Raw genomic sequence first — 22,522 nt, forward strand, 5'->3', positions numbered from 1 at the left:
TTTAATTCGGGAATTGGAAAGGGTAATTTGATCAACACTTAAGAAACAACATTTACATGTGTCTGCTTTAAGAACGTACTTTTTAAGATTTTAGAGTGTTTCTGAACTATTTGTTTTTTTTTATATATTTATAGTATATAGTATAGTATATATAGTATACAGTACATAGTAATTACCTTTCTATATATTATGAATTCGTTGAAAAATTGCAATGACTAATTTTGTTCGCTGTCGCTTATCTTTGATTTATTTGTCCGCACATTTCTTTGTTTAATTACAAATGTCGTACCAGATATTTACTTTTATTTATGTATATATCGTGAATCAACGTATCAAAAAGTATAAACGTATAAAAAGTGTTTATTAGATTGCAAAACAATTACATTTTGAAATGTCCATGGTTAAGAGACTTGAATTAAACAAAGCAATCATCGATCGGGGGCAGGTATCCACTGCAGTAGTGCCAGGTGGACCAGGCTGACCAGCCCTGTTGACCCAGGACCTTTAGGGCACATCTTACGGAACTTTTGATGTCATCGGTCAAGAGAGCGTTGCAACTCACATCGCAGCCATTGTGGGAGAACTTTCCACTGGACGGCTGGCACCAGTACATGTCGTTGATCTGGAAAATGCCATAGTCGTTGGATCCATCGGTGTTGGGAGGCCCCACCACTCCGGTGCGGTAGGAGCTCTCGTGCTCTGCAATGCACGCCCACTTGGACAACTGGTCACGAGAAACACCCATATTGGCCATCTCGCGCGCCAGTGAGCAGCGATCCATGGTGCGACCCAGGACAGCTGGAGTGACTAGTGCCAGGACACAGATTCCTAGGAGGGCTCTCATGGCGAATTGGTTGGATGTCGATGAAGTACTGCGTGGCTAAAGACTGTTCATTCTTTTATACCCGGGGAAATAAAAAAAATCTGATTAAAGATAAGAACTATATTCTATACAAAGAAGAAACCAGCGGTTCTTATTATTGAGGGTATTCAACTAAATCTGGGCTTTCTGGGCACACCTCACAGACTGGATGATGTCGTCTTTGAGCATGTCGTTGCAGCTCGTGTGGCAACCGTTGTGTGAGAACTTTGAACATTGGACCGGATCACCTGAGTTAGTGGTAAGAAAATTTCTTAGGAAAATTATAGGTACCTTTAGATTGTCTGATTTGACTAGGCAACAGAAAAATGCATATCTTGTAGGTAAGTTATGGCAGACTGACGATTTCCATTTCCCCATTTACATTTATCAGTTGGGGTGGCGATTACATCTCCTATCGTATCTTATAATATAAAATAATATAATATAATATAATATATTATAATATAATATATTATAATATAATATATTATAATATAATATAATATAATTGCTGTTTTAGATAGATAATGACCAACCTTATTCATAATTTTATAATTTTCTAAATTAATTGATAGATAGTTTTTGTACTTTTAAAATTAATTAAATAATTTTCGAAATTGCATTTTGTGAAATGAAGACTGATTCGTTCGTACACATTTACTATAAAAATATATGCCCGATAAGAAATCCCCAGCCGGGGGAAATCCCCATTTTCTAGATCCGCCCCTGGCTGTTCGTGCCAAAGCGCAACAGCATTGCAATTCGCAAGTCACCACCATTGGAAACGGGGAGCGGAAGTGACTCACTGCGCAGGCGCGCTTCCTGTCAACCCCCAGGACAGAGTGAATGCCGCTGACCCCCCAACCTTTGCCCTGCCAGCGGTAAACAAAAACAAGTTTGGCTTACCAGCGAGAGAGAGAGAGAGAAATAAAGAGAGAGCTTGCGGATGACAGCTGAAAGTCCCGAATTTCCCTGGCTTGGGCCTCCACTATTTCTGATTTGGCACCACTCACATCTGGAATTCAGACGGGGGCACGCCAGCAACGTCAAGGAAATTATCGATTTTCGCATGTGAAGTGAAAAAAGTGACTCCGTTGGCAAAAAACTGTAGCGCGAGCAGGACTCCAGTGAAAATCTAACCAAAAGCAGTTCACACGGACTAACTAAAAGCCCCAGCTAGCCTGTAGTGGAGGGCGTGGCAGCTGGTCGGACCCTGGTCCCCAAACGACATGGCCGACAGCGAATTCGAGGAGTTCCACAGGCCCATATTTGAGCCACATACGATTGCTGGATTCGGATCAGGAGCAGGCAGCAAGAAGAATAATCCACATGCATTTTACTCGTAAGTTGAAAGGTGAAAGGCTGTGGTAAGAAGCAATCTGGCGAAGCTTGCTGTAGCCAAGACGTGTGCACGTGTCCTGAAGAGCACCCCTTGAAACTGGTTGGGTATCCTTGAAGGGAACTGTTCGCAACAGAAATCACAAAAGTCACTGATGGAACTGTTTAAAAGTATGCAACGAATTGTGTGCATGCCTTTGGACATTCTTATGAATTATTCCAAACTCGCTGTGATTTCTGTGCGATGGCATGAGTTCAGTTTCATCAGTAAAGCCCTTTTCACAGCTTAATTCCCAACGATGACCTGGAGGACTCGCACTCCTCGAAGAGCGATGGCGACGGTTCGGATCAGGAGGATGGCATTGGTCTTGTGGATCACGAGCCCAAGATGCGTCAAGTGGAGGACGATGAGCTGGGCGACGGGCTGAAAGTCACTCTGTCCTCGGACGGCTCGCTGGACACCAACGACTCGTTTAATTCGCACCGACATCATCCGTTGAACCACCAGGATGCGATTGGTGGCTTCCTGGGCATGGACACCAGTGGATTGGGTGGCAATAGTGCACCTGTGACCATTGGAGCCAGCACAGATCTGCTGGCACCCAATACAGCTGCCACGCGACGTCGTCGCAAGTTGCCGGAAATACCGAAAAACAAGAAATGTAAGTTTATTGAAAACTTAGTTCCTGGCTAGAGTATCCTGCATGCAAGTAGTTTCAGGGGCTATGCCGGTTTTCAAAACTAGTATTTGGTTTTCCACAACACATCTATTCGTCATATCCTATTTTGGGAGCCGGATAGTCCTTCTTAACATCCCTTCGTAGTTTCGGGCTAACCCACTCATGGCCTCGTTGCAGCTTCCATTCTGCATCTTCTAGGTGGCTCCAACTTTGGCTCCCTGGCGGATGAGTTCCGCAACGGTGGTGGTGGAGGAATCCCTCCAGCAGTTCGCAGTGGACAACAGCGCTCATTTCTGTCCCTCAAATGCGGCTACTTGATGGACGAGGACTCCAGTCCGGATTCGGAAAGGATGCAGAGTCTGGGCGACGTGGACAGTGGTCACAGCACGGCGCATTCGCCCAACGACTTTAAGAGCATGTCGCCGCAGATCACGTCTCCCGTTTCGCAGTCCCCCTTTCCGCCTCCCTTTGGGGGCGTGCCCTTTGGCCAGCTGGAGATGCTGGAGGCCACTCACCGTGGTCTGCACAAGTTTGTGCCGCGGCACCACGACGAGATCGAGCTGGAGATCGGCGACGCCATCTACGTGCAAAAGGAGGCCGAGGACCTGTGGTGCGAGGGTGTGAATCTCCGCACCGGAAGGCAGGGCATCTTCCCCTCGGCCTACGCCGTGGACCTGGACTACAACGAGTTCGATCCCACAGTGCAGCTGGTGAAGAAGGAGCGCTATCTGCTGGGCTACCTCGGATCCGTGGAGACGCTGGCGCACAAGGGCACCGGAGTCGTTTGCCAGGCGGTGCGCAAGATTGTCGGGGAGTACGGCAACTCACCGACCGGACAGACGTGCATCCTGGAGGTTTCCGACCAGGGACTTCGCATGGTGGATCGATCGGGCCCGAATGTGAGTAGGATACATACATATATACATCTTCATTAATAACCGATATAAAAACCGATTTCGTGAAACAGCAAAACAAAAAGGACAAGAAACCTTGCATCGACTACTTCTACTCCCTGAAGAACGTCTCCTTCTGCGCATTTCACCCTCGCGATCACCGCTTCATTGGCTTCATCACCAAACATCCCACGGTTCAGCGGTTCGCCTGCCACGTCTTCAAGGGCTCGGAGTCGACCAGACCGGTGGCCGAGGCAGTGGGGTGAGTCCTCAAGCAGTCATCCCCCCAAAACAAACGCTCGAATAACATGTTAACACTCCTTCTTTCAGCCGTGCTTTCCAGCGATTCTATCAGAAATTCATTGAAACCGCTTATCCCATCGAGGACATCTACATTGAGTAGGCTTGCAAGGCGGTTTGTGCATTAATCAATACGATATATTTTTTGTGCGGTTATTACGAATAAAAGCAAAGATAAGTCTCAAGAATATTTGCTCTTCTTCAAAGAGAATCTCAAAGCAAAATCAATAAGCTCGCAATAGAAACCCTAGCTATAGATTATTATCATTTATCCGTTTTGAACAAATGTGCAAGATCTTAGACATGTAAATAGTTAGTTAACTTTCGTTCAAAATCCCCACTTCACACTCACACTCACACTGAGCTTCAAGCAATCAGCAATAGTTGCCCCCTCTATAGGAACCGCCTTTAAACTCGAGTTCACTGGATATATGGACAGAAGCAAAAGAACACCTTGAACACCTTGAATTTTGTATCGGGAGTCAGTTGGGTCAGTTGGGTCTATTGTAAATCGGAGATAAGCAATTTGGATTGGTTATAGATATCCAGACCCTCCTGTAACCACATCCTTAACCTGGCAATGCACAAAATAGAGTGAGGCCAAAGTAATTTAGCGATCTTCGTGTAACCTTAGTTTAGTTATGCCAATCTTTCAGTTACCAGAGACTCAACAATATCGAACACCAGCTGCTACGTTTTGAAGTATTCTCAATTAAAGCCCAGTATAAGATGTGTAAACCTTTAAAGTTGTGTACACGCAGGCGAATATATACTGTATATGTATACAAAAGAAATATATAAAGAACCTATAAATCAAACTATATTGGATTATTGGGTGCTCAAGGAAGAAAGGTGAGTTTTATTAGTAAGAGAATGTAAGCCCTTTCATCTTATATTGTAGAACTTACCCAAAAGTATGCACTTAAGCTCAATTTATAGCAAGTTGATAGAATCCCGAAATGATGGTAGATAATATTTAGCAGCCTAAAAGATAACTTATAATTTGTAAAGTAAATTATTTTACACATAAAACATGTGAGTTTATCTCTCGCGGGAAATGAATTGGTGATTTGCATAAAATTACACGACAAGACAAGATAATACTAATCGGCTATATGAAGGCAATGGCCAATTGCAGTTTAGTTTTAAGATTAACTTGTGATGACTTGTTTTGAGCGGGCCATGGAATGGAATGATGGCCCAGAAGTTCCCATTCGGATTCCACATTAGTTTTATTTCACCGCACATTTACCAATGCGGATCTACGCCGGAAAAAGAAACAATCGCACATTAATGAAAACGCCCAGGGAGTGGAGAATAAATGGCCGAGCCATTAAAATGGCGATACATCAGTTAGCCTGGGGGCATCAATCATTATGCAATTTTCGCGAAGCCGGCCAGCAGCTTTGGGCCACTTTCTTCGGAGGTGGTTCAGTGAACGGGTTGTGGCGGTGGGCCTGGTCGGATCTGCCTTTGGGCAAAGTGCTCTAACAGGAGCAGCGACTAAGACTAACTAGTTCGTGTCGCTTTTAATGGAAATGGATACCCGAAGTAGCCTTGGCAGCGACTTTGGCTGGGTTTCGGTGTGGGAACTGGTTTCGGGGTTGGGAAAATCGCGCGGCACTCGCTTGATGCACTTGTCGACGTGCCCGGCCTCTTAACTCTATCGCAAATGTGGCCAATTAGAGATTAAACGACAATTTCAATTTAAAAACGCTTGTAAAACAGACCAGCCGAAAAGCCAACCTGATTTTCCTGAGCTGCCAGTGGCGGCAATGGACTTGTCAAACCGATTCGATATCTAGAGGGGATTGCCGATGCGTTTTAGCAGTCTCTAAATCAGTCAGTAATAAAAAAAATTGAGCTTCTGATTATTCTAGTACATTTTTAAATTCTCTATATCGTAAATTATAAAAGTACTATGCTATGTTCCTACTATCTATCGAATACGCATGCTATTATTCATATATATATTTTTTTTAATACTTATTTAATTAGGACACTCCCTTTATTAATTTACCTTGTGCAAACTGACAGAACTTCATTGCATAGATAGCTTCTGAAGCCGAAGCTCTCGGATAGTGACATCTTATCCAAGGGCTACCGATTCTCGAAGTGCATGAATGGATAGAACCGAAGCTCGTGGAAATCCCCCAAACAAGTTCGCTATCTACGCGCCTGAAGAGCAGCAGCTCCATGTGGAAAGCCACTCCGACCAGCAGCGGCAGTCGAGCCATCTGATCGCGGACTTCATTCAGTCTGCAACTCGCGTTTCAGCCAAGCAGACGCGGCTTAGAGCACAGTTAAAGCCAGGCCAAAACCGAAACTATAGCCAAAAGCCAAACGCGAAGCTAAAGTCGACGAGCTGGCGAAGTGAAGATCGGTAGAGTGGAGTAAATCAAACCGAGGCAGCTAATAAAAAGTGCTAATGGTGTGTTTAAAATATGAATAAACCGAGTATGCCTGAGCCACAAAAACGGTTACAACAACAACCAATGCCACAACCACAACGGTAACAATAACAAAAAGAGATTTTCTTTTTCGTGGGACGAAGAAATCGCATTTGCATTTCACCGCGCTGTTTGGTAGATTAAATTGGATCAAATCGAATCGATGGAAGTTCGGTGTTTGTTTGTGTGCTCGTCGCGGCCAAAAGTGTTGCTACTTTCATAAAAAGGTTATAAGAATCTGGAATAGTGAATAAATAAATGCAAATATTGGAGACCCGTTAAGCAGAGCCGCGGAAGAACGAACAATAGGATTTTGAGGGAGAGTCACCCGGCGTGAGTGGGTAAGTCAGTCAGTCTGTCTGTCTGTCCAAGTTCTGTGCGTCCATCTATCATGCCTTCACTACGATTTGTAACTGTCACAACAAACGGGTTGTTTTGGTTCAGCACTCCCGCCCGGCCAGTTGGGGAAATCCATAGGATCGTTTTACTGGCTGAATTCACCAATGCATTCGCTGTGTGCTCTGCATGGATCAAAGTTATTAAATAATTAATGACCAGCGGTGCAAAAAGAAAAACACAGATTGCTGCATGTTTGGGGCATTATTTACGGCCTGCTTAGCTAGACGTCCGTATCGCAGCTCTCATTAGGCCAAGCATGAAGCTCCAGAACACCCATCCCAGCCTCCCATCGCAGGTGCTATCCGGCCAGCTGGCTATACAGATCATTTAGCCATCGATTTGCATCTCGAAGAAAGCGGCTCGGTGGCTCTAATTTTTGGCAATTACATAAACCCCATGCCCTCGAGGGCCTGTTCCACAAATGATGCGGCTCCAACGAGCCATGAGCCACACTTTGGTAATCTGAGAAAACCAGACAGAAACCGAAACCATTTTCTCGAAGACGTTTATTTTTGGCAGGAACAAATGAGCAGATGAAGATCAATCTCTGCCCAACTGATCGGTCGCCACGGGTCTGTCCACACGGATCACTCTTTCGGCCACGTTCAGATAGGCCTCGTACTCCACAATGTCCGGCGTGGTGTCGTAGTGATAGTGGCCTCCCCAGTTTGCAAAGGAAAACGAGTGGAAGTGCTGCAGGCGGAGGTCCAGTCCCATGTCCTTGGTCACCAAGGTGCCCACTGCGTTTAGCTGGGCGGGCATTTCGTAGAACTTCAACCAGTTTTGGATCTGTTCCTGTGTGTGGATGGGCGTCTTGCTAAAATCTCGCATTACGTGCTGGTGGACACATCCCCTCCTGACCACGAACATTCCTCCCAAGCCCACCACCTGGTCTCCGTAGTGCCGTTCCAGACCCTTGCGAATGCATTCTACAAAGTTTTCCCCTCCAGTGCGCTGTTTTGCGGAAATTCGGAGCACTTGACCTGGTTTTCCCTCGCTGAGGAAGAGGTTCAGGATCAGAGCAGCACGAGATTCGGTTTCGGGAATCCTTTCGAGAACACAATCCTCATTCGCTCCCCTCACAGTGGCCGTGTAGCTTCCTTGAGTGAGTTCATCCTCTTCGTTTAGCGAGAAATTAAAGATCCCCTCGCAATTGGAGTGACGAATGGGCCACGGACCTGCTCCCGGTCCAACTGCAAAGATCTTTCCTGCTCCTTGGGTCCGCCGAGTGATCTCCTTCAGATTGTAGAGCTTATCTCGCTGCACCAAGGGCCGCAAATAGGGTGGCCCTCCTGCTTCTAGGAGAGTGGCCTTTCCGCCCAGTCCACGCTCCACAAGGCCAAACTGGGAGTCCCTTAAATCCGGGCAAGCTTCCACACTGACATCTACGGTCCGAAAGTTCTCATCCAGAGCACCCTGTATGACTGGAGAGCAGGTGGAAAGCTTTATTTGACGTATCCGCTAGATGAGAACTATTTTTATCAGCTATTCCACGCGGGAGTGCTCACCTCTTTTCAGTTCCGAGAGGGGCGGCACATGGAGTGGCCTCTCCTCAAAGAGCAACTGCTCCGTTTGAAGGTGACTCCCGTTCATGGTATCTCTGCAAATATTTCGGTACGGGTTCAGGGCCTTTCCTTGCTGGAGGTAAACTAGCGACTGACCGAAGCACCATCGTTTGGTAAAAATGTCTGTCATTCGAACGCCTGTCATGATAATGTTCTACTGATACAGGGCTTCCAATTTATAAAAGTATGTGGTTTTCTGGTTTGAGTTTCTATTAAATATACTATTTATAATGACCTGTTTTCAAAATAACAAAGTACTAACCTAGAGAAGTAATTTTAGATTTTGTAAATTTGGTTGGCCAGCTAGCTGATAAGCTATTTTAGTATTTGTTAAGCCTGACAGGGATTTGAGCAGATAAAAAGACTGTTTCTGTTTTCGAGCTTATGTTTTGTTTATTTACTATTATTTATTGGGGGTTGGGGCAATGGAAAAGTCGGCTACAACTAGATACGGCAGATAAGATCTAGTCGCGTCCCACTTTGTGAGTGGCCACGGGCTTATCCACCCGCACCACCCGTTCGGCTACGTTCAGGTAGGCCTCGTACTCAACGATATCCGGCGTGGTGTCGTAATGGTAGTGACCGCCCCAGTTGCTGAAGGAGAAGGAGTGGAAGTGCTGCAGGCGAAGGTCCAGGTCGTGCTCCTTGGTCACCAGCGTGCCCACGGCGTTCAGCTGGGCGGGCATCTCGTAGAACTTGAGCCACTCGTTCACCTCCTCGTCGCTGTTGATGGGCGTCTTGCTGAAGTCCCGCATCACGTGCTGGTGGGCAGCGCCCTTCTTGATCAGAAAAATGCCACCCAGACCCACCACCTTGTCCCCGTAGTGGTTCTCCAGGCCCTTGCGGATGCACTCGATGAAGTTCTGTTCGCCAGTGCGCTGCTTGGCGGTGATTTTCAACACCTGACCAGGCTTGCCCTGGCTGAGGAAGAGGTTGAGAAGCAGGGCGCACCTGGGCTCTGTGTGGGGTATCTTCTCCAGGACGCACTCCTCCTGCTCTCCCCTCACAGTGGCCGTGTAGCTGCCGTTCGTGAGCTCATCCTTCTCGTTCACGGACAAGTTGAAGATGCCCTCGCAGTTGGATCCCCGGATGGGCCAAGGTCCCGCTCCGGCGCCCACGGCGAACACCGTGCCGGGGCCCTGGATCTTTCGCGTGATCTCGGCGATGTTGTACAGCTTATCTCGCTGCACGAGGGGCAGCAGAAAGGGTGGGCCTCCCGCCTCCAGCAGCGTGGGCTTGCCGCCCAGTCCACTCTCCACCAGGCCGAACTGCTTGGCCTTCAGATCCGGACAAGGGCCCACACTGACATTCACATTGGCGAAGTTGGCCGCCAGGGCACCCTGTATAACTGTGAGAGAGGTAGGGTAACCATTAGAGCTTTATCTCGACCTCCATCTAGACGAGATATGGCAAAAGCTGAGCAAAAGCTCCACCGCCAATCATATGTTTCTGTTTCTGTTTGAGATTTGCTCAATGAAAACAGCAAACAAAAAACACAGAACGTAGAACCCACCGAAAACCGGCTGTGGAAAGTTCGGCACCGTTCTGCTGAAGGTCATTTGCACATGGCACGTATTGTTATCTGCGGGATCGCTGGGAAATCCAACTCGACTCACCGTTCTGCAACTCTGACAATGGGGGCACGTACAGCGGCTTCTCCTCGAAGAGCAGTTGCTCCGTACTCAGTTGGTTCTGGCTCATTTTGGTTGGAGATGTGTCCTAGTTACTTTGCTCCTTATTGCGATTCTGGCCTCGTTCCGATTCAGGTTTGGATTCCTTTCTCTAGCCCACCAAGTATTCTAGTCGCGCTGAGGCTACCTACCGCTCGCTAGATCGTTGCAAACACGACTGTCTGCTGAAACCAGATGGGGTCTCGTTTTTTAAAGTTGAGTGCTCGGCTCCCGGTTTGCCCTATAGTTAACATTGCTGGTACGGCCGGTCGGCACAGGGTGCATCCGCCGATAAGATAAACTCTTGTGCCGTATTTAGTTTAATTAGAGTCGAGATCGAGTTCTTAAGGTTCCTGCGGGGAGGTGGAGCGATCCATCAGCTCTCACGCTTAATGCGCATGTCAGGAAGGCGTATTTACGGTGCGGCTATTTCGTTACAGTAGCACCTCCGTTTAACGACCTATGTCAATGTGAGGCACACACTTTTCCATGAATGCCACAAAAACTTTCCACTTCGTTGTCACTTTCGCTGCCCGTAAAGGTTCTATAGGGCTCGGACCCTAAAATAACTGGTTGCTGCTCCATTTGATGGCTCACATTTACATATTCTCTGTCTACAAAAGCCGCCAAGAAAGTTGTTGTCCCCAACTGACCCATAAATTAAGCCAAACCAAATGTTTTCAAACGACTTGGTTGATGGCCAATTAAGAATATCTGTTTGTGGTAGGAATAGGTAGTGCGGTCCACGCAGAGCACCTTTCACTGTACCCCACTGATAAGTCCAGCCCTCTTTCGGTTGGTGTCCACTGATAGTGCCCGTGGTTGGATCCGCGATCGAGTTTTGTCATTTAGCGGTCACGTTTGCTACGTCAGTGGGCCGTATCAGATAAGAGTGTGTATATGTGGTTTCCATATAGCCAGAATATAGTTCAATTCGGGTGTTACTCGGGTCAAGCCGCAAGTGATGGGCGAACAAATCGAGCAAGGGCGCGAATTTGATGTATGGCCAGCTAATGAGGTGCAGATTGGCTGGCCTGGATTCTTTCGAAGAATAGATAGCGTGCCATTAGATGTGCCACGACGAAATGACAGCATCCACGCCTCGCAGACGAGCACTCTGGTTGTCCAGGATCATGTCCAAACTGGTCCATGCAATCCATCATTTCGCCAATGACTGGATGGGATGTATAGTTTATCATAATTGCAAAGCCAGCCGAAGAGCCATCTACAGGCATTTGTTCTGGGACGACCCCAAAAGAACTCGTTGCTGACCCAATTCCGATGGCCACTTCACTTTTTTCCTCGCCGGCCAGTGGCAAACTGGTTGCGAGAACTGTGTCAGCTTCGATACTCGAACTCGTATTCGCATCCATGCAGACTTCCAACTAACATATGTTATCCATGTCCATGTCACATTAGGCAATGTTTGACAGCCGCCAATCCGCAACATTGTAAGATGGGCAACCGCATTGCATCCAGTAGAGGCGCCGATGGAGCTGGCGAGGGAGCCGCCGGCGAGGGTAACTCCAGGTTCAATACCCGCCGCCGATATCAGCAGCACAAGAGGGAATACTGTCTGCAGAACGAGTACCGATCGAAGACCCTGCCCGCCCGCCATCCGCACCACAGTGATCCCCACCAGAGCCACCAGAAGTGCAGCGCCCAGGAGCGACTGGGCTCGAGCAGTTGCTTGGGAGCTGGCCAGAATGCATCCAACAACGCAACGCCGCACAATGGAGAGACGTCGAGGGTGCTCTTTCTGCTCTACTTGATTCACCGCACCTGGAACGTGGTCATGGACACGATGGACTCACGCACCAAGAGGTAAGACTTCATTTGTTCCAATTAGAAGATTTCAGAGTGCTATGACACTGGCTTGCAAGTATTGCTAACTGAATTTATTTTGTTAATTCTTCAAGCAGTCGTTCGGCTAGAGGGAATTCCCCTCAAAAAGAGGGGCCCGTGGATATTGAACTCCAGCCGCGGGTTCTGGATGAGGAATGCTCCATTGGCATCACCGACTTGGACGCCTCATCGTTCTGCTCCCAGTACTCGTGCTGCAGCTGCAGCTACTGTGATGTGGAAACCACTGGGACCCAGACCAATGTCTACAGCTCAATAGGCGACGACTTTTCCCTGGACTCCATGTTCGAGGCGGGAAAGTCGATGGTTGACAGGTGAGCAAAGCTACAGACTATTCAAACCCCTTAGCCACGTAGCAGGCAGCTTTTGTCAGAGGTTGATGGGAGACGCATTGCATACTTTCAGGCCGAACGAAGTTCTTAGCAACCATATTCAAAAAAAAACGTTGCTTGAATTTAGGCTGAAAGTTTATTTATCTTATATGTATGAGCCAACTAGTTGTCACTAAATTTTGAAATATGTCTATGAGAATTTAATTTCACGGTCATTCTTTCATACTTATGTGTACCTAAAAATAGCTCTGAAATTTGGATCTTTCTCACAGTGAAAGTGATGGCGTAAGTGGTGTGCCCACCACAAAAACTAGACTGATAGTGAATCCACTTGAGTATCGGTAAAAGTTTGTACGCCTCTGTCAACTTGTTTAGCAATTGTGTTTGCTTGCAAATACCCTGCATTCGAACCCTCTCGCAACTACTGCCAAATTTTTAATACCTCAGCTAAATTTAAATTATCAATCGGTGCGCCAAAATGAAGTTCGTATTAGTACGCGTGTGTGCGATAACTCCCTATCAGCGGAGGACTCGGCTATAAAATCGCGAAGCCTTCCCTCCATGGACATCAGTTTCTGAACACTGCAAACATGAAGGCTTTCATCGTTCTGGTTGCCCTGGCTCTGGCCGCTCCTGCTCTTGGTCGCACCATGGACCGTTGCTCCCTGGCCCGGGAGATGTCCAACCTGGGCGTTCCTCGTGACCAATTGGCTCGTTGGGCCTGCATTGCCGAGCACGAGTCCTCCTACCGCACCGGAGTGGTTGGTCCCGAGAACTACAACGGCTCCAACGACTACGGAATCTTCCAGATCAACGACTACTACTGGTGCGCTCCTCCCAGCGGTCGCTTCTCCTACAATGAGTGCGGGTTGAGCTGCAATGCCCTCTTGACCGACGACATCACCCACTCCGTCCGTTGTGCCCAGAAGGTCCTCAGCCAGCAGGGATGGTCCGCCTGGTCCACCTGGCACTACTGCAGCGGATGGTTGCCGTCCATCGATGACTGCTTCTAAACCGATTTCGACCCTGAATAAAATGATTGCATAACACCAGCATCTCCTCTTCGAATTATAGATCTGTTAATAGCTTACGTTAAACTGGCATACTAGTTTGTCCAAATTCGATTCCCTTAGTACTAGTACCAGTGCTATTAGTTTTTCCACACTTAACTAGAAAATATAAGCCGAAGACTTGAAATATCGATGACTTTACGTTATAGAAATATTTAACTTCTGTGCCCCGAGAACATTATCCTATAATGATGGACGCTTTCAAGCACTCTTCTTAACTGCGATTCCGATTCCTTGGTAGAGCCACTCTGAATTGGCGAAATGAGGCTCATTTCTAATGGGGCATGGGGCATTTCCACATTCTTGTAACTAATCACAGTTTGTGGTTGTGCTCTGAGAATCGAAGATTCCCTCGGGCGCCTGACAGTCTTCATTAATTCGGAGGTGTGCAGTTGCTACCGTTGCTCGCGAGCTCAAAAGTCTTATACAGGGGGTCTTATACAACAGACGCTCTTGTTCGCGCTCTCGCTCTCTGCACGATCTCTCCTTCGGCTAGCACTTCGGGTTCAAGCTCGTCTTGGGTTCAGGCCAAGTTTCAACTTCGGATTAGTTGGTGCGTGACATTTGTTCGAGGCGGACGTGTAGATCGCAAGTGCGTACTTGAATCTCGGCTTTGGTTGGCAATTAGGCGAGCGATGGCTTAGCTAGATGTTCCAGAGGTCTAGCCAAGTTCAATCGACAGATCGACGAGCAGCCACAGTGGGTCCTGCGATCCCAAGCGGTAGTGAACTTCCATTCCCATCTGCAATAGCTCCTGAGCGTTGAGTGTCACTGACGATTACGCGATATGAATTTTCCTATTGTGTATTCTCGGAAGAAACGAGTTTGATTTGATAGAAAAGTGCGCTTTTGGCCCCGGTCCCCAACCCAACCAACTGTCTTCCCCCACCCCACGCGGCTCTTCTTGGCTAACAGCATCGCGAGTGGAGTGCATTCTGCTGCTAACGGTAAAACGAGTACTGGACCCGGCTAGAACTGGCCCCAACTGGCCTATTGCAGCATCTACCATAATAATAAGAGTGGTTCTTGCTCCGCGCTAATCTCCTCAATTTATGCCTCTGCCCGATGACGACGCAAAGTGCAATGCGGCTGGAGTGGTAGTGGATGCTAGCCATCGAATTTGAGAACGTTCTGTTGTGGCCCAATTCGGAATCGTGTCAATTCGCTGTACTCGTACCTGGATTTCGGAGCAGGAGCGGAGGAGCCCAGAGGGGATAGGCGAAATAGGTAAGCCAGTTTTCACCCAACTAAGCCAGAGGGTCAGGCTTTCGTTAGCCACTCGCTCGGAAGACCCACTTGGTCAAGATCCAGATGGGATCTGCTCTTTCTGCTCTTTCTGCCTTATGCGCATGCTAATGGGCTCCGACTTTCTTTTAACTGCTGCCCAAATCTAGATGTGTAGGTAAATCCCCGTGTGGGCAGTTCTGACATTGAACTGTGACGCCCACACCATCAACAACTGGGATAGAAACTCTCGAGCGTTCCGAGCAAAGAACCCAACGAAGAGGTGGCATAAAAGTCGTTAAGACTGGTGCGTGTGCGTTATAAAAGTATGAAAACAAATTACGTTTAACTGTACTCATGGAAATTGAAGTGAAAATTGAATTGGCAGCGGCACGAGACTTCAAAGTCTCCGGAGCAGCCCCAATCCGAGTAACAATGCCACTTTGTCCAGACGCGAGAAGACAAAGAAGAGCCCACAAAAGAAACTAGATTGTAAATAAATAAATAAATAACAGTCATACTCGGGGCCCAAACTGAAAAATGAAAAGGCGACTGTGTGCCGAACTACAGAAAAATCTGTTCCGGTCTGATTTAACAATTGTTAAACAGCTTATGCATTGGCCACGGTCTGGAGTCCAAAGGGAGGAGTACGAGTAGGTGGCTAATGGCTGCACGCAACCCAGCGAGTGGCCAACTTACTTTCAGCCATACCCGAAAAAGAAATTTCTTTCTTCACGCGATTTTGCGGTGGCAAAGCCATTCTTTTTGCCACCTCCTTATGGACTTAGACTTCCTTCTTTCAAAACTGCATCACAGCCACATTAGTCAGTCCATCACCAGATGTTGGACACCTTGACGGGCACTGACAAATGAAGCAATTGCTTGCTGGCACTGGGATTGGTATTGGGTAACCGCACTGGGGCAATAATGGCATGGAGGGGCCCTGAGCCTCGGGCCTTTGTTAGACCCAGACTAATTGAAGCCAATGGGCCACCGAGCCGAGAGGCTGAAGGGCCATAATTGAGATCTGAGATCAAAAGGGCAATTGGCCAAACAAACAGTCCTCCGTATCACCAAAGCTGCTTCCACCAATTGGCATCCATTCATAGCAGGTGGACTTGAAACTTGTAATACGTCAAAACAACTGCGAGGGGGTTCACCGACGAATTTCCGTAAGACTTTATTCATATTATCGAATACTTCACTCGAATTATCAATGGAATTATCAATATGGTCTGATTACCAAGAGATTCTTTGCGACACGTCCAGATTACCCACACCCATCAATACTGTGAAAATACTCCACAGATAACACTACGGCTAGATAATTTTCCGGCTATAAAAGCGCCCTGTCCACAGGAATCCCACATCAGTTTCAATTCGAATCATGAAGGCTTTCATCGTTCTGGTTGCCCTGGCCTGTGCCGCCCCAGCTTTCGGTCGCACCATGGACCGTTGCTCCCTGGCCCGCGAGATGTCCAACCTGGGCGTTCCCCGCGACCAGCTGAACAAGTGAGCCTGCATTGCCGAGCACGAGTCCTCCTACCGCACCGGAGTGGTTGGTCCTGAGAACTACAACGGCTCCAACGACTACGGAATCTTCCAGATCAACGACTACTACTGGTGCGCAATCGTTTTAATCGGGGTCAAAATCAGTTTAGAAGCAGTCATCGATGGACGGCAACCATCCGCTGCAGTAGTGCCAGGTGGACCAGGCGGACCATCCCTGCTGGCTGAGGACCTTCTGGGCACAACGGACGGAGTGGGTGATGTCGTCGGTCAGGAGAGCGTTGCAGCTCAATCCGCATTCGTTGTAGGAGAAGCGACCGCTGGGAGGAGCGCACCAGTAGTAGTCGTTGATCTGGAAGATTCCGTAGTCGTTGGAGCCGTTGTAGTTCTCGGGACCAACCACTCCGGTGCGGTAGGAGGACTCGTGCTCGGCAATACAGGCCCAACGAGCCAATTGGTCACGAGGAACGCCCAGGTTGGACATCTCGCGGGCCAGGGAGCAACGGTCCATGGTGCGACCGAAAGCTGGGGCGGCACAGGCCAGGGCAACCAGAACGATGAAAGCCTTCATGATTCGAATTGAAACTAATGACGGGAGGGAGCGTAGGCCGTGCTTTTATAGGGCGGTATTATCTTAACTGGTAGATCTTCACAATGTTATTATCTCAAGTGCGCCGCGAAGTCTTTAGCTACTTATGTATATTATCGCAAGTGCACACGAGACAGTAAATAACTGGCTATTGCAAATGGCCAGACGCAAGCTCATCAATCTACATCGCTTATCAGCACCTAGCAAATGGTCTCAAGCCGCTCCCTGAAGATTCGCAAGCATAGACGTAGGTAAAAAGTAGATTAGCCCCATCCCAGCCAGCAAGACCCTTGGGTTTTTAGAGCAAGTGGTATTAATTTTCTGACTTAAACGTTGGCTATCCGAGCCATTAACCTTGTTAGCATCTCCGCTAGCTTTTGGAGTGGGCAATTACGAGTCGTTGGTGGGCAGAAGCTCCACTTTGGTGCACCTGAGTGAGCTGTAACTGGACAGAGAGTGCGAGCTAAAAAGAACTCTATTTGGTGCGGGCTGGTTCATCTCTTGTAACGGGCGTGCGTTCAATCGCCAAGCCACTGGCTCTTCAAAGACCCCAAGGCTACCACACATCATCAACAGTCACAACAACCTGGCTGCACATTGCTTTCTCGGTGGATGAAGCGGATGGAGTGGATGGAGTTGGAGTTGAGACTCAAGTACCGACTCTGACTAACGACCCGACCACAAGTATGCAAACTGCGGGCTGTTACATTAACCCCATTCGTCTCCGCGGGGAGGGGCTCTTAGCGGTACTCCTGGGGGTTACCAGTGGGCCTAAAACCAGGCGCGTCTGGTGGGGGCAGGTTGGGAGCCCAGATTTCCACTGATTTGTGCAATGCCAAGAAAGTTGTTAACCTTTCGCGTGTGGCTAACAGCAAAGACAAATGACAAAAGGCTTCTGTGGAGGCATTCGAAAGACGCCAGTTGCGAGATTTTTGTGGAGGAAAGGGAGGCCCCAAGACAAAGTCGTTTCAGGTGGTTGGAGCTCTCCAGCTTGCCAGCGTGACCTTCTTAGAGTCCCATGAATTATAGATGAATTCATAAATGAATGCTGGTTGGTGAGCGAGTGGGGCGCTCATCGGCGAGATGAGTTGTAGATTCTTTTGTCGGCGGAGAATGCTGCTTATCACTTTTACTTTTTGCTGATTTATTGAATCGCCGCTGTATAACTAATAGCTTTTCTATCCCCGAAGTGTGTCAGCTAACAGTTCTGACCAAGAAGAATTTTCTGACGACCAGACCAGACCTCATTGCATATGCATGAGTTCTCTTTGGAACTTTGTGCCTGTGGAACTGACAATCGACCCAGGCCAATTAAATCTCATTTCCATAAATTTTGTCGCTAATTGTCAGCCGAACTTTGAGAACTTTTGGGAACTGTTAGGATAATGGCCACGAATCTTTAAAGATGGTACAAGAAGCCGCCATAGCTGTTCTTGCCCTCTTAAAACGGCTTTCCATCCCATTTAGTAAGTAATCACAGTCAGTCGAACTAAAAATGGCCAACGTTAAAGAAATCTGTAAACAAACTTCGCTGATAAGGTCGCGTAACGTATCTGATTTGGAACCATTCGCTACACCTAAGTCCTTATCGCTGAATTTTCATGGCTAATGAAGGGGCGATTGACAGCCGCAATATGGTGATCACCTTATCACGGTTGAGTACTTATACGTTCTTCTTAATAAGGTGATGGTTCAGGGTATATAAGGGCCCATTGCGAGGACCTCTCCATCAGTTTACTGTGGTATTCAAATCAAAATGAAGGCCTTCATCGTTCTGGTTGCCCTGGCTATGGCCGCTCCTGCTCTTGGTCGCACCTTGGACCGTTGCTCCCTGGCCCGCGAGATGTCCAACCTGGGCGTTCCTCGTGACCAATTGGCTCGTTGGGCCTGTATTGCCGAGCACGAGTCCTCCTACCGCACCGGAGTGGTGGGTCCTGAGAACTACAACGGCTCCAACGACTACGGAATCTTCCAGATCAACAACTACTACTGGTGCGCTCCTCCCAGCGGTCGCTTCTCCTACAACGAGTGCGGATTGAGCTGCAACGCCCTCTTGACCGACGACATCACCCACTCCGTTCGTTGCGCCCAGAAGGTCCTTAGCCAGCAGGGATGGTCCGCCTGGTCCACCTGGCACTACTGCAGCGGATGGTTGCCGTCCATCGATGGCTGCTTCTAAACCGATTTCGACCCTGAATAAAAATTTAGCTCAAAAAAATATTCATCCTTAGACTTTCTATATCTTTGCTTTTTCAAAATTCAAAAATTATTTCAATTTCACCGTGTGTTCCTTTACATCAAAAGATACACAGAAATGAACTTAACTATTGATGAATGTGTGACATATTTTGCATGAGCCGATCACTTTCTAAGTTTGTGAATAGAATTTTATTGGAATTCGCTAATCAACTTGAAAGCGTCTCTTCGGCAAAAAAAAGTCATTAATATATGCGACAAAAATAAACATTTTTAAAACAAACAAAGATAAAAGCATCGGTTGTCCATAAAATTAGCTAGTTGCTGTTCGCAACTCTTTCCCAAAAGAAAGTAAACTCGAAGCGCCGACTGTCAGCGGGTCAAAGTCAAAAATAACCTCACCTAAGCATATTCATTATAATTCCATTGAGCTTGGACTTGTCTTCTCAACTATGTACGTCCAAAACCAGTAAAACTGGTGTTTCTTGAGTGCAGAACGCGGCTATGACACTTTGAAATTTAAATGTAAGGAGTCCCAAAGCCAAACTTCCGTCTTGTGTACTTCAAAAGTCAACTAAAAAGCTTCAAAACCAATAATGTTGTATCGCTTATACAAATTACTAATAGCCCGAGGTGTCCATGGAACAAACATTGTGGACACGTTTTGCAATTATTTATCGATTGGAATCTCACTGCCTTGGGGTGTAATTCGGATTTTCAGCTGAGAGAAAGTGAAAAGAGTAAGATTCATTCATCCTTAATTCATCTTCATTTCAAATCAGATACAACCAAACAGAAACTGAGACCTTTGGATTGAAATAGCATTAAAAACGAATGTCCAACTCAAAACTTAAAGTCTCTCGTTACAAGAAGAACCTTTTTAAACCTTCGATAGCACACCAATTATAACCATTAAATATATCAAAGAAAAAGATCTGTAAAAAAATACCCGAACATCTTATCAAATTATGAAGTGGATGCCAATTGTTTAGAAGTTTGAATATGGTATATATTAAAAGATATATCGCGTTGTGCAAACTGATTTTAGATTTTTTCTGGCTCTCTAGATTTGTTGAATCTCCATTCCCAAAGACAATGATATATTAAGACATGGGAATTTGGTTTCTCCTAACATCGATCTAATCTGGAGACTCGACATGTTCCTTAAGATTACCACAGACATTACTCTCTGGGTGCTGATCATTACATTTCACTCAATGTGTTCAGATATTTCTTCGTCTTTATAAGCTAACAGTTCTAAACTTTTCCTGCTGTTGTCTTTCTCCACACGCTTTCTAAATGAGAGAAAATCGAAGAAAGAGCAGCAGCTTCCCTTCGCTTCCATTCGCCTTTCCACAGGCCGATGACTTTGGGTTGAACCGGTCAATGAATTCTTAATGTTGCCCAGCACAGTGGGCAATAAATTATACAAGTAGCCATGTCTCTCACTCTGGTGATAAACGTACTTCAGCTGGGCACCACATCCCAGCTTCTTAGAACGGGAACGGGAACGGGCACCCAGAGATTGGCCAAAGGAAGTGGTAGAGTGGAAACGCACTGACAAAGACCCTCTGGCGGGCGGGGTTGTGGGATTGATCACCTGGGGAACAGGCTGAAACAAAGCAGGAAACCAAAGACCGGAAAATTATACTCATGCCATTCCTAGTTTCCTCTGGTGGATAGTAAAGGAATGGGAATGGGAATGGATAAGGGGAAGGGGAGCAGTACCCACCAGAAGGCACCTGGTAAAGAGTGTTTCCTATAATCTAAGCACATTAGCACAAGTCGGCCTGGAAGTGCATAAGTAATAGGTAATTGCCCCGAGGTTGAGGTTCGCCGCCCTCTGGAGCGACATTGCGTGGGTCAGGCTAAAACAATTGCTGAAAGTCACTCTAGCGTTAAGTTATGATGGTCCACAGATAACCACACGACGTTGGAAACGACTCACCGCAATGGCAGGAGGATGGGGTTTACACTTGGTTTGTGGCCCATCTAATTGGTCTGGGGAGCGTAGATGACAGACAGAAGGAATCTGGAGGAGGGCTGCTTGGGAAACGGGTTACTGGAGAACTAAAGCTGTCAGAATTTAACGAATATCTTAAGGTAGTGTGAGTTGCTGTTGTGGGACGTAATTAGTATGCATTCGAGATACAGGACCTACCGAATGCGATTACAAACATCTATATAACAAAGGATCGTAAAAATCCCCTTACATATCTGAGATGTATTCAACGATAGTAAAGAGCCAAAATCTTGAAATAGACTCTCGAAAGCCAGTCGAATTTACCAATTCATGTGATTTTCATTCCGATAAGGTGAGCGTAATTAAATTATCAATGCTGCCCCTCCAGCCGACATATCTCCAAACAATTCCACTTGGCATATGGTCATGGAACCGATGCCACAAATGGTGCAAATCGCGTGGTCCGATAGCGGATATCTCTGAAAACCGTCGGGGGTTCACCTTTATCAGCGCACGAGTTCCTCGATTCCTCTGAATCGAATATGGCCAAAAGCCTGAAACGCTGAAGTCAAAGTCCCATCGACGTAGTCGCAGTTGAATTTTCCACTTGGCGGAGTCAACAGTGTGTGGACGGGACTGCCGGAGATCGCTTGAGTGATCTTAGTATCTTGGTTCTGAGTATCGAGAAAGCCGGGATCTGATTACCAGGCATGTGACGAGAAAGATCGTCGTGGACGAGGTGAGCCTGCTGCAGATGCGCAGGCCCTGGCTGAACTTGCTCAATCCCGGAATGATCAAATTACGGTTTTCCGCCCGGTTAAGTTAACATGATCTTCGGGCTCCATTGTCAATGGCAGGCCAACTGCGACGCTAGACGCTAGTGACACTATCTGGCCCGGTACCAGGTTTGAGCCACTTTCGGCATCAATTACCAGCCACAAGCTCGGCTCACAAATTATAAACATTTCCCCCCAAAAGCCCCAAAACGCAACTGTGTCAAAAGGCGAGCTCGACGAACTGCGATATAGTTTCAACGAAACATAAACCCTAATTATATTATTTGACAGCTGGGGCCTGCTGATACATAACCCCGGGCGGCCAACGAATCGCAGTGAAAACTGTAATGAGCGTCGGAAAATCTTTTCCCAAAAACAAACCCACCGAAGAAAACCATTTTAATTTAGAGTCAAGCGCGAAGCCGTCAGGCGTGACAGTCCTCAGTACACTTGAAACAAAATCGGACTAGGATGAAATTGAAGCTAAGAGTAGAGTTGAGTAGCTTCAACTGAAAGCTACAGCGAAGATGGAACACTAGAACTTTAGCTCAGTCAGGATATAATGTAAGTTTATCAGAAAGCAATTTCAATTATTCCAATATTCTTCAATTTTTTTCTCGGAGTGTACCATCAAAAAGATGACAAAAGTTGGCGATGGGCGATGGGATCTCGAATCGTAGCTCAGCGGGCTGACGGGTCTGGGAAATCTGGTAGGAATCTCCATGGAGAGATCTCTGACAGCTGAAAAGTGGCCACATTTCTCTCGGGACTATCTGTCGGTTGCTAAATTCTCCTAATGGTTTTATCTCTCGGTGAGTGTGGGTAAATTTCAGCCAGCGCCAA

General features: G+C 47.1%; 8 protein-coding genes and 1 pseudogene across 12 annotated transcripts in view; 5 read left to right on the plus strand and 4 right to left on the minus strand.

The window, feature by feature from the left end:
- Nucleotides 1-287: 287 nt before the first annotated feature.
- On the minus strand, nt 288-851 carry LysX (Lysozyme X). The gene has a single exon (NM_079157.2). It carries the CDS (start codon nt 842-844, stop codon nt 416-418), a length of 429 nt encoding a protein of 142 aa, NP_523881.1. The 5' UTR covers nt 845-851; the 3' UTR covers nt 288-415.
- A 1,014-nt stretch (nt 852-1,865) lies between these two features.
- On the plus strand, nt 1,866-4,888 carry Aplip1 (APPL-interacting protein 1). 2 transcript variants are annotated; one of them, NM_167856.3, is made up of 5 exons: nt 1,866-2,204; nt 2,486-2,862; nt 3,058-3,779; nt 3,848-4,035; nt 4,104-4,888. In NM_167856.3, the coding sequence occupies exons 1-5, from the start codon at nt 2,092-2,094 to the stop codon at nt 4,174-4,176; spliced, it is 1,473 nt and encodes a 490-aa protein (NP_728573.1). In that variant the 5' UTR covers nt 1,866-2,091; the 3' UTR covers nt 4,177-4,888. The 2 variants fall into 2 exon arrangements, with proteins under 2 accessions (NP_728573.1, NP_728574.1); NM_167857.4 differs by having other exon boundaries at nt 3,079-3,779.
- A 1,446-nt stretch (nt 4,889-6,334) lies between these two features.
- The window catches only part of mwh (multiple wing hairs), a 31,915-nt gene continuing 15,727 nt past the window's right edge, over nt 6,335-22,522 (plus strand). Inside the window, exons 1-3 of one of the 3 annotated variants that reach the window (NM_001274315.1) lie at nt 6,335-6,864; nt 11,577-11,981; nt 12,077-12,334. In NM_001274315.1, coding sequence (NP_001261244.1) covers nt 11,614-11,981; nt 12,077-12,334 — 626 coding nt within the window. In that variant the 5' untranslated portion in view covers nt 6,335-6,864; nt 11,577-11,613. Of the gene's footprint in view, nt 6,865-11,576; nt 11,982-12,076; nt 12,335-13,968; nt 14,650-22,522 lie in introns of those variants that run through there. The other 2 variants (NM_001274314.1, NM_138238.3) reach the window with 2 other exon arrangements.
- meep lies at nt 7,420-8,585 on the minus strand. The gene is made up of 2 exons (NM_167858.4): nt 8,431-8,585; nt 7,420-8,346 (listed from the first exon to the last, which is right to left on the minus strand). Exons 1-2 carry the CDS (start codon nt 8,513-8,515, stop codon nt 7,463-7,465), a joined length of 969 nt encoding a protein of 322 aa, NP_728575.2. The 5' UTR covers nt 8,516-8,585; the 3' UTR covers nt 7,420-7,462.
- CG9119 (uncharacterized protein) lies at nt 8,865-10,344 on the minus strand. Its single transcript, NM_138237.4, has 2 exons — nt 10,104-10,344; nt 8,865-9,835 (listed from the first exon to the last, which is right to left on the minus strand). The coding sequence occupies exons 1-2, from the start codon at nt 10,186-10,188 to the stop codon at nt 8,952-8,954; spliced, it is 969 nt and encodes a 322-aa protein (NP_612081.1). The 5' UTR covers nt 10,189-10,344; the 3' UTR covers nt 8,865-8,951.
- LysB (Lysozyme B) lies at nt 12,920-13,530 on the plus strand. Of its 2 annotated transcripts, none has more exons than NM_001274316.1 (1): nt 12,920-13,530. In NM_001274316.1, the coding sequence occupies exon 1, from the start codon at nt 12,943-12,945 to the stop codon at nt 13,363-13,365; it is 423 nt and encodes a 140-aa protein (NP_001261245.1). In that variant the 5' UTR covers nt 12,920-12,942; the 3' UTR covers nt 13,366-13,530. The 2 variants fall into 2 exon arrangements, with proteins under 2 accessions (NP_001261245.1, NP_523882.1); NM_079158.3 differs by having other exon boundaries at nt 12,920-13,405.
- LysC (Lysozyme C) lies at nt 16,034-16,275 on the plus strand (annotated as a pseudogene).
- On the minus strand, nt 16,266-16,745 carry LysD (Lysozyme D). The gene has a single exon (NM_057475.3). The coding sequence runs from the start codon at nt 16,724-16,726 to the stop codon at nt 16,304-16,306; it is 423 nt and encodes a 140-aa protein (NP_476823.1). The 5' UTR covers nt 16,727-16,745; the 3' UTR covers nt 16,266-16,303.
- On the plus strand, nt 18,376-18,955 carry LysE (Lysozyme E). Its single transcript, NM_057479.3, has one exon. It carries the CDS (start codon nt 18,501-18,503, stop codon nt 18,921-18,923), a length of 423 nt encoding a protein of 140 aa, NP_476827.2. The 5' UTR covers nt 18,376-18,500; the 3' UTR covers nt 18,924-18,955.

Source organism: Drosophila melanogaster, chromosome 3L (assembly GCF_000001215.4).
Source record: "Drosophila melanogaster chromosome 3L".
In the NCBI taxonomy this organism is placed as follows: Eukaryota; Metazoa; Arthropoda; class Insecta; order Diptera; family Drosophilidae; genus Drosophila; species Drosophila melanogaster.

Bases quoted from the DNA above. Each gene is read 5' to 3' on its own strand.
- LysX (NM_079157.2), bottom strand. From the start codon at position 844: ATGAGAGCCCTCCTAGGAATCTGTGTCCTGGCACTAGTCACTCCAGCT.
- Aplip1 (NM_167856.3), top strand. From the start codon at position 2,092: ATGGCCGACAGCGAATTCGAGGAGTTCCACAGGCCCATATTTGAGCCA. The intron at 2,863-3,057 runs GTAAGTTTATTG...GCCTCGTTGCAG, and splicing joins AATACCGAAAAACAAGAAAT to CTTCCATTCTGCATCTTCTA. The intron at 4,036-4,103 runs GTGAGTCCTCAA...TCCTTCTTTCAG, and splicing joins CCGGTGGCCGAGGCAGTGGG to CCGTGCTTTCCAGCGATTCT.
- meep (NM_167858.4), bottom strand. From the start codon at position 8,515: ATGAACGGGAGTCACCTTCAAACGGAGCAGTTGCTCTTTGAGGAGAGG. The intron at 8,347-8,430 runs GTGAGCACTCCC...CCTGCTCTCCAG, and splicing joins CCTCTCGGAACTGAAAAGAG to TCATACAGGGTGCTCTGGAT.
- CG9119 (NM_138237.4), bottom strand. From the start codon at position 10,188: ATGAGCCAGAACCAACTGAGTACGGAGCAACTGCTCTTCGAGGAGAAG. The intron at 9,836-10,103 runs GTGAGTCGAGTT...CCTCTCTCACAG, and splicing joins ATTGTCAGAGTTGCAGAACG to TTATACAGGGTGCCCTGGCG.
- LysB (NM_001274316.1), top strand. From the start codon at position 12,943: ATGAAGGCTTTCATCGTTCTGGTTGCCCTGGCTCTGGCCGCTCCTGCT.
- LysD (NM_057475.3), bottom strand. From the start codon at position 16,726: ATGAAGGCTTTCATCGTTCTGGTTGCCCTGGCCTGTGCCGCCCCAGCT.
- LysE (NM_057479.3), top strand. From the start codon at position 18,501: ATGAAGGCCTTCATCGTTCTGGTTGCCCTGGCTATGGCCGCTCCTGCT.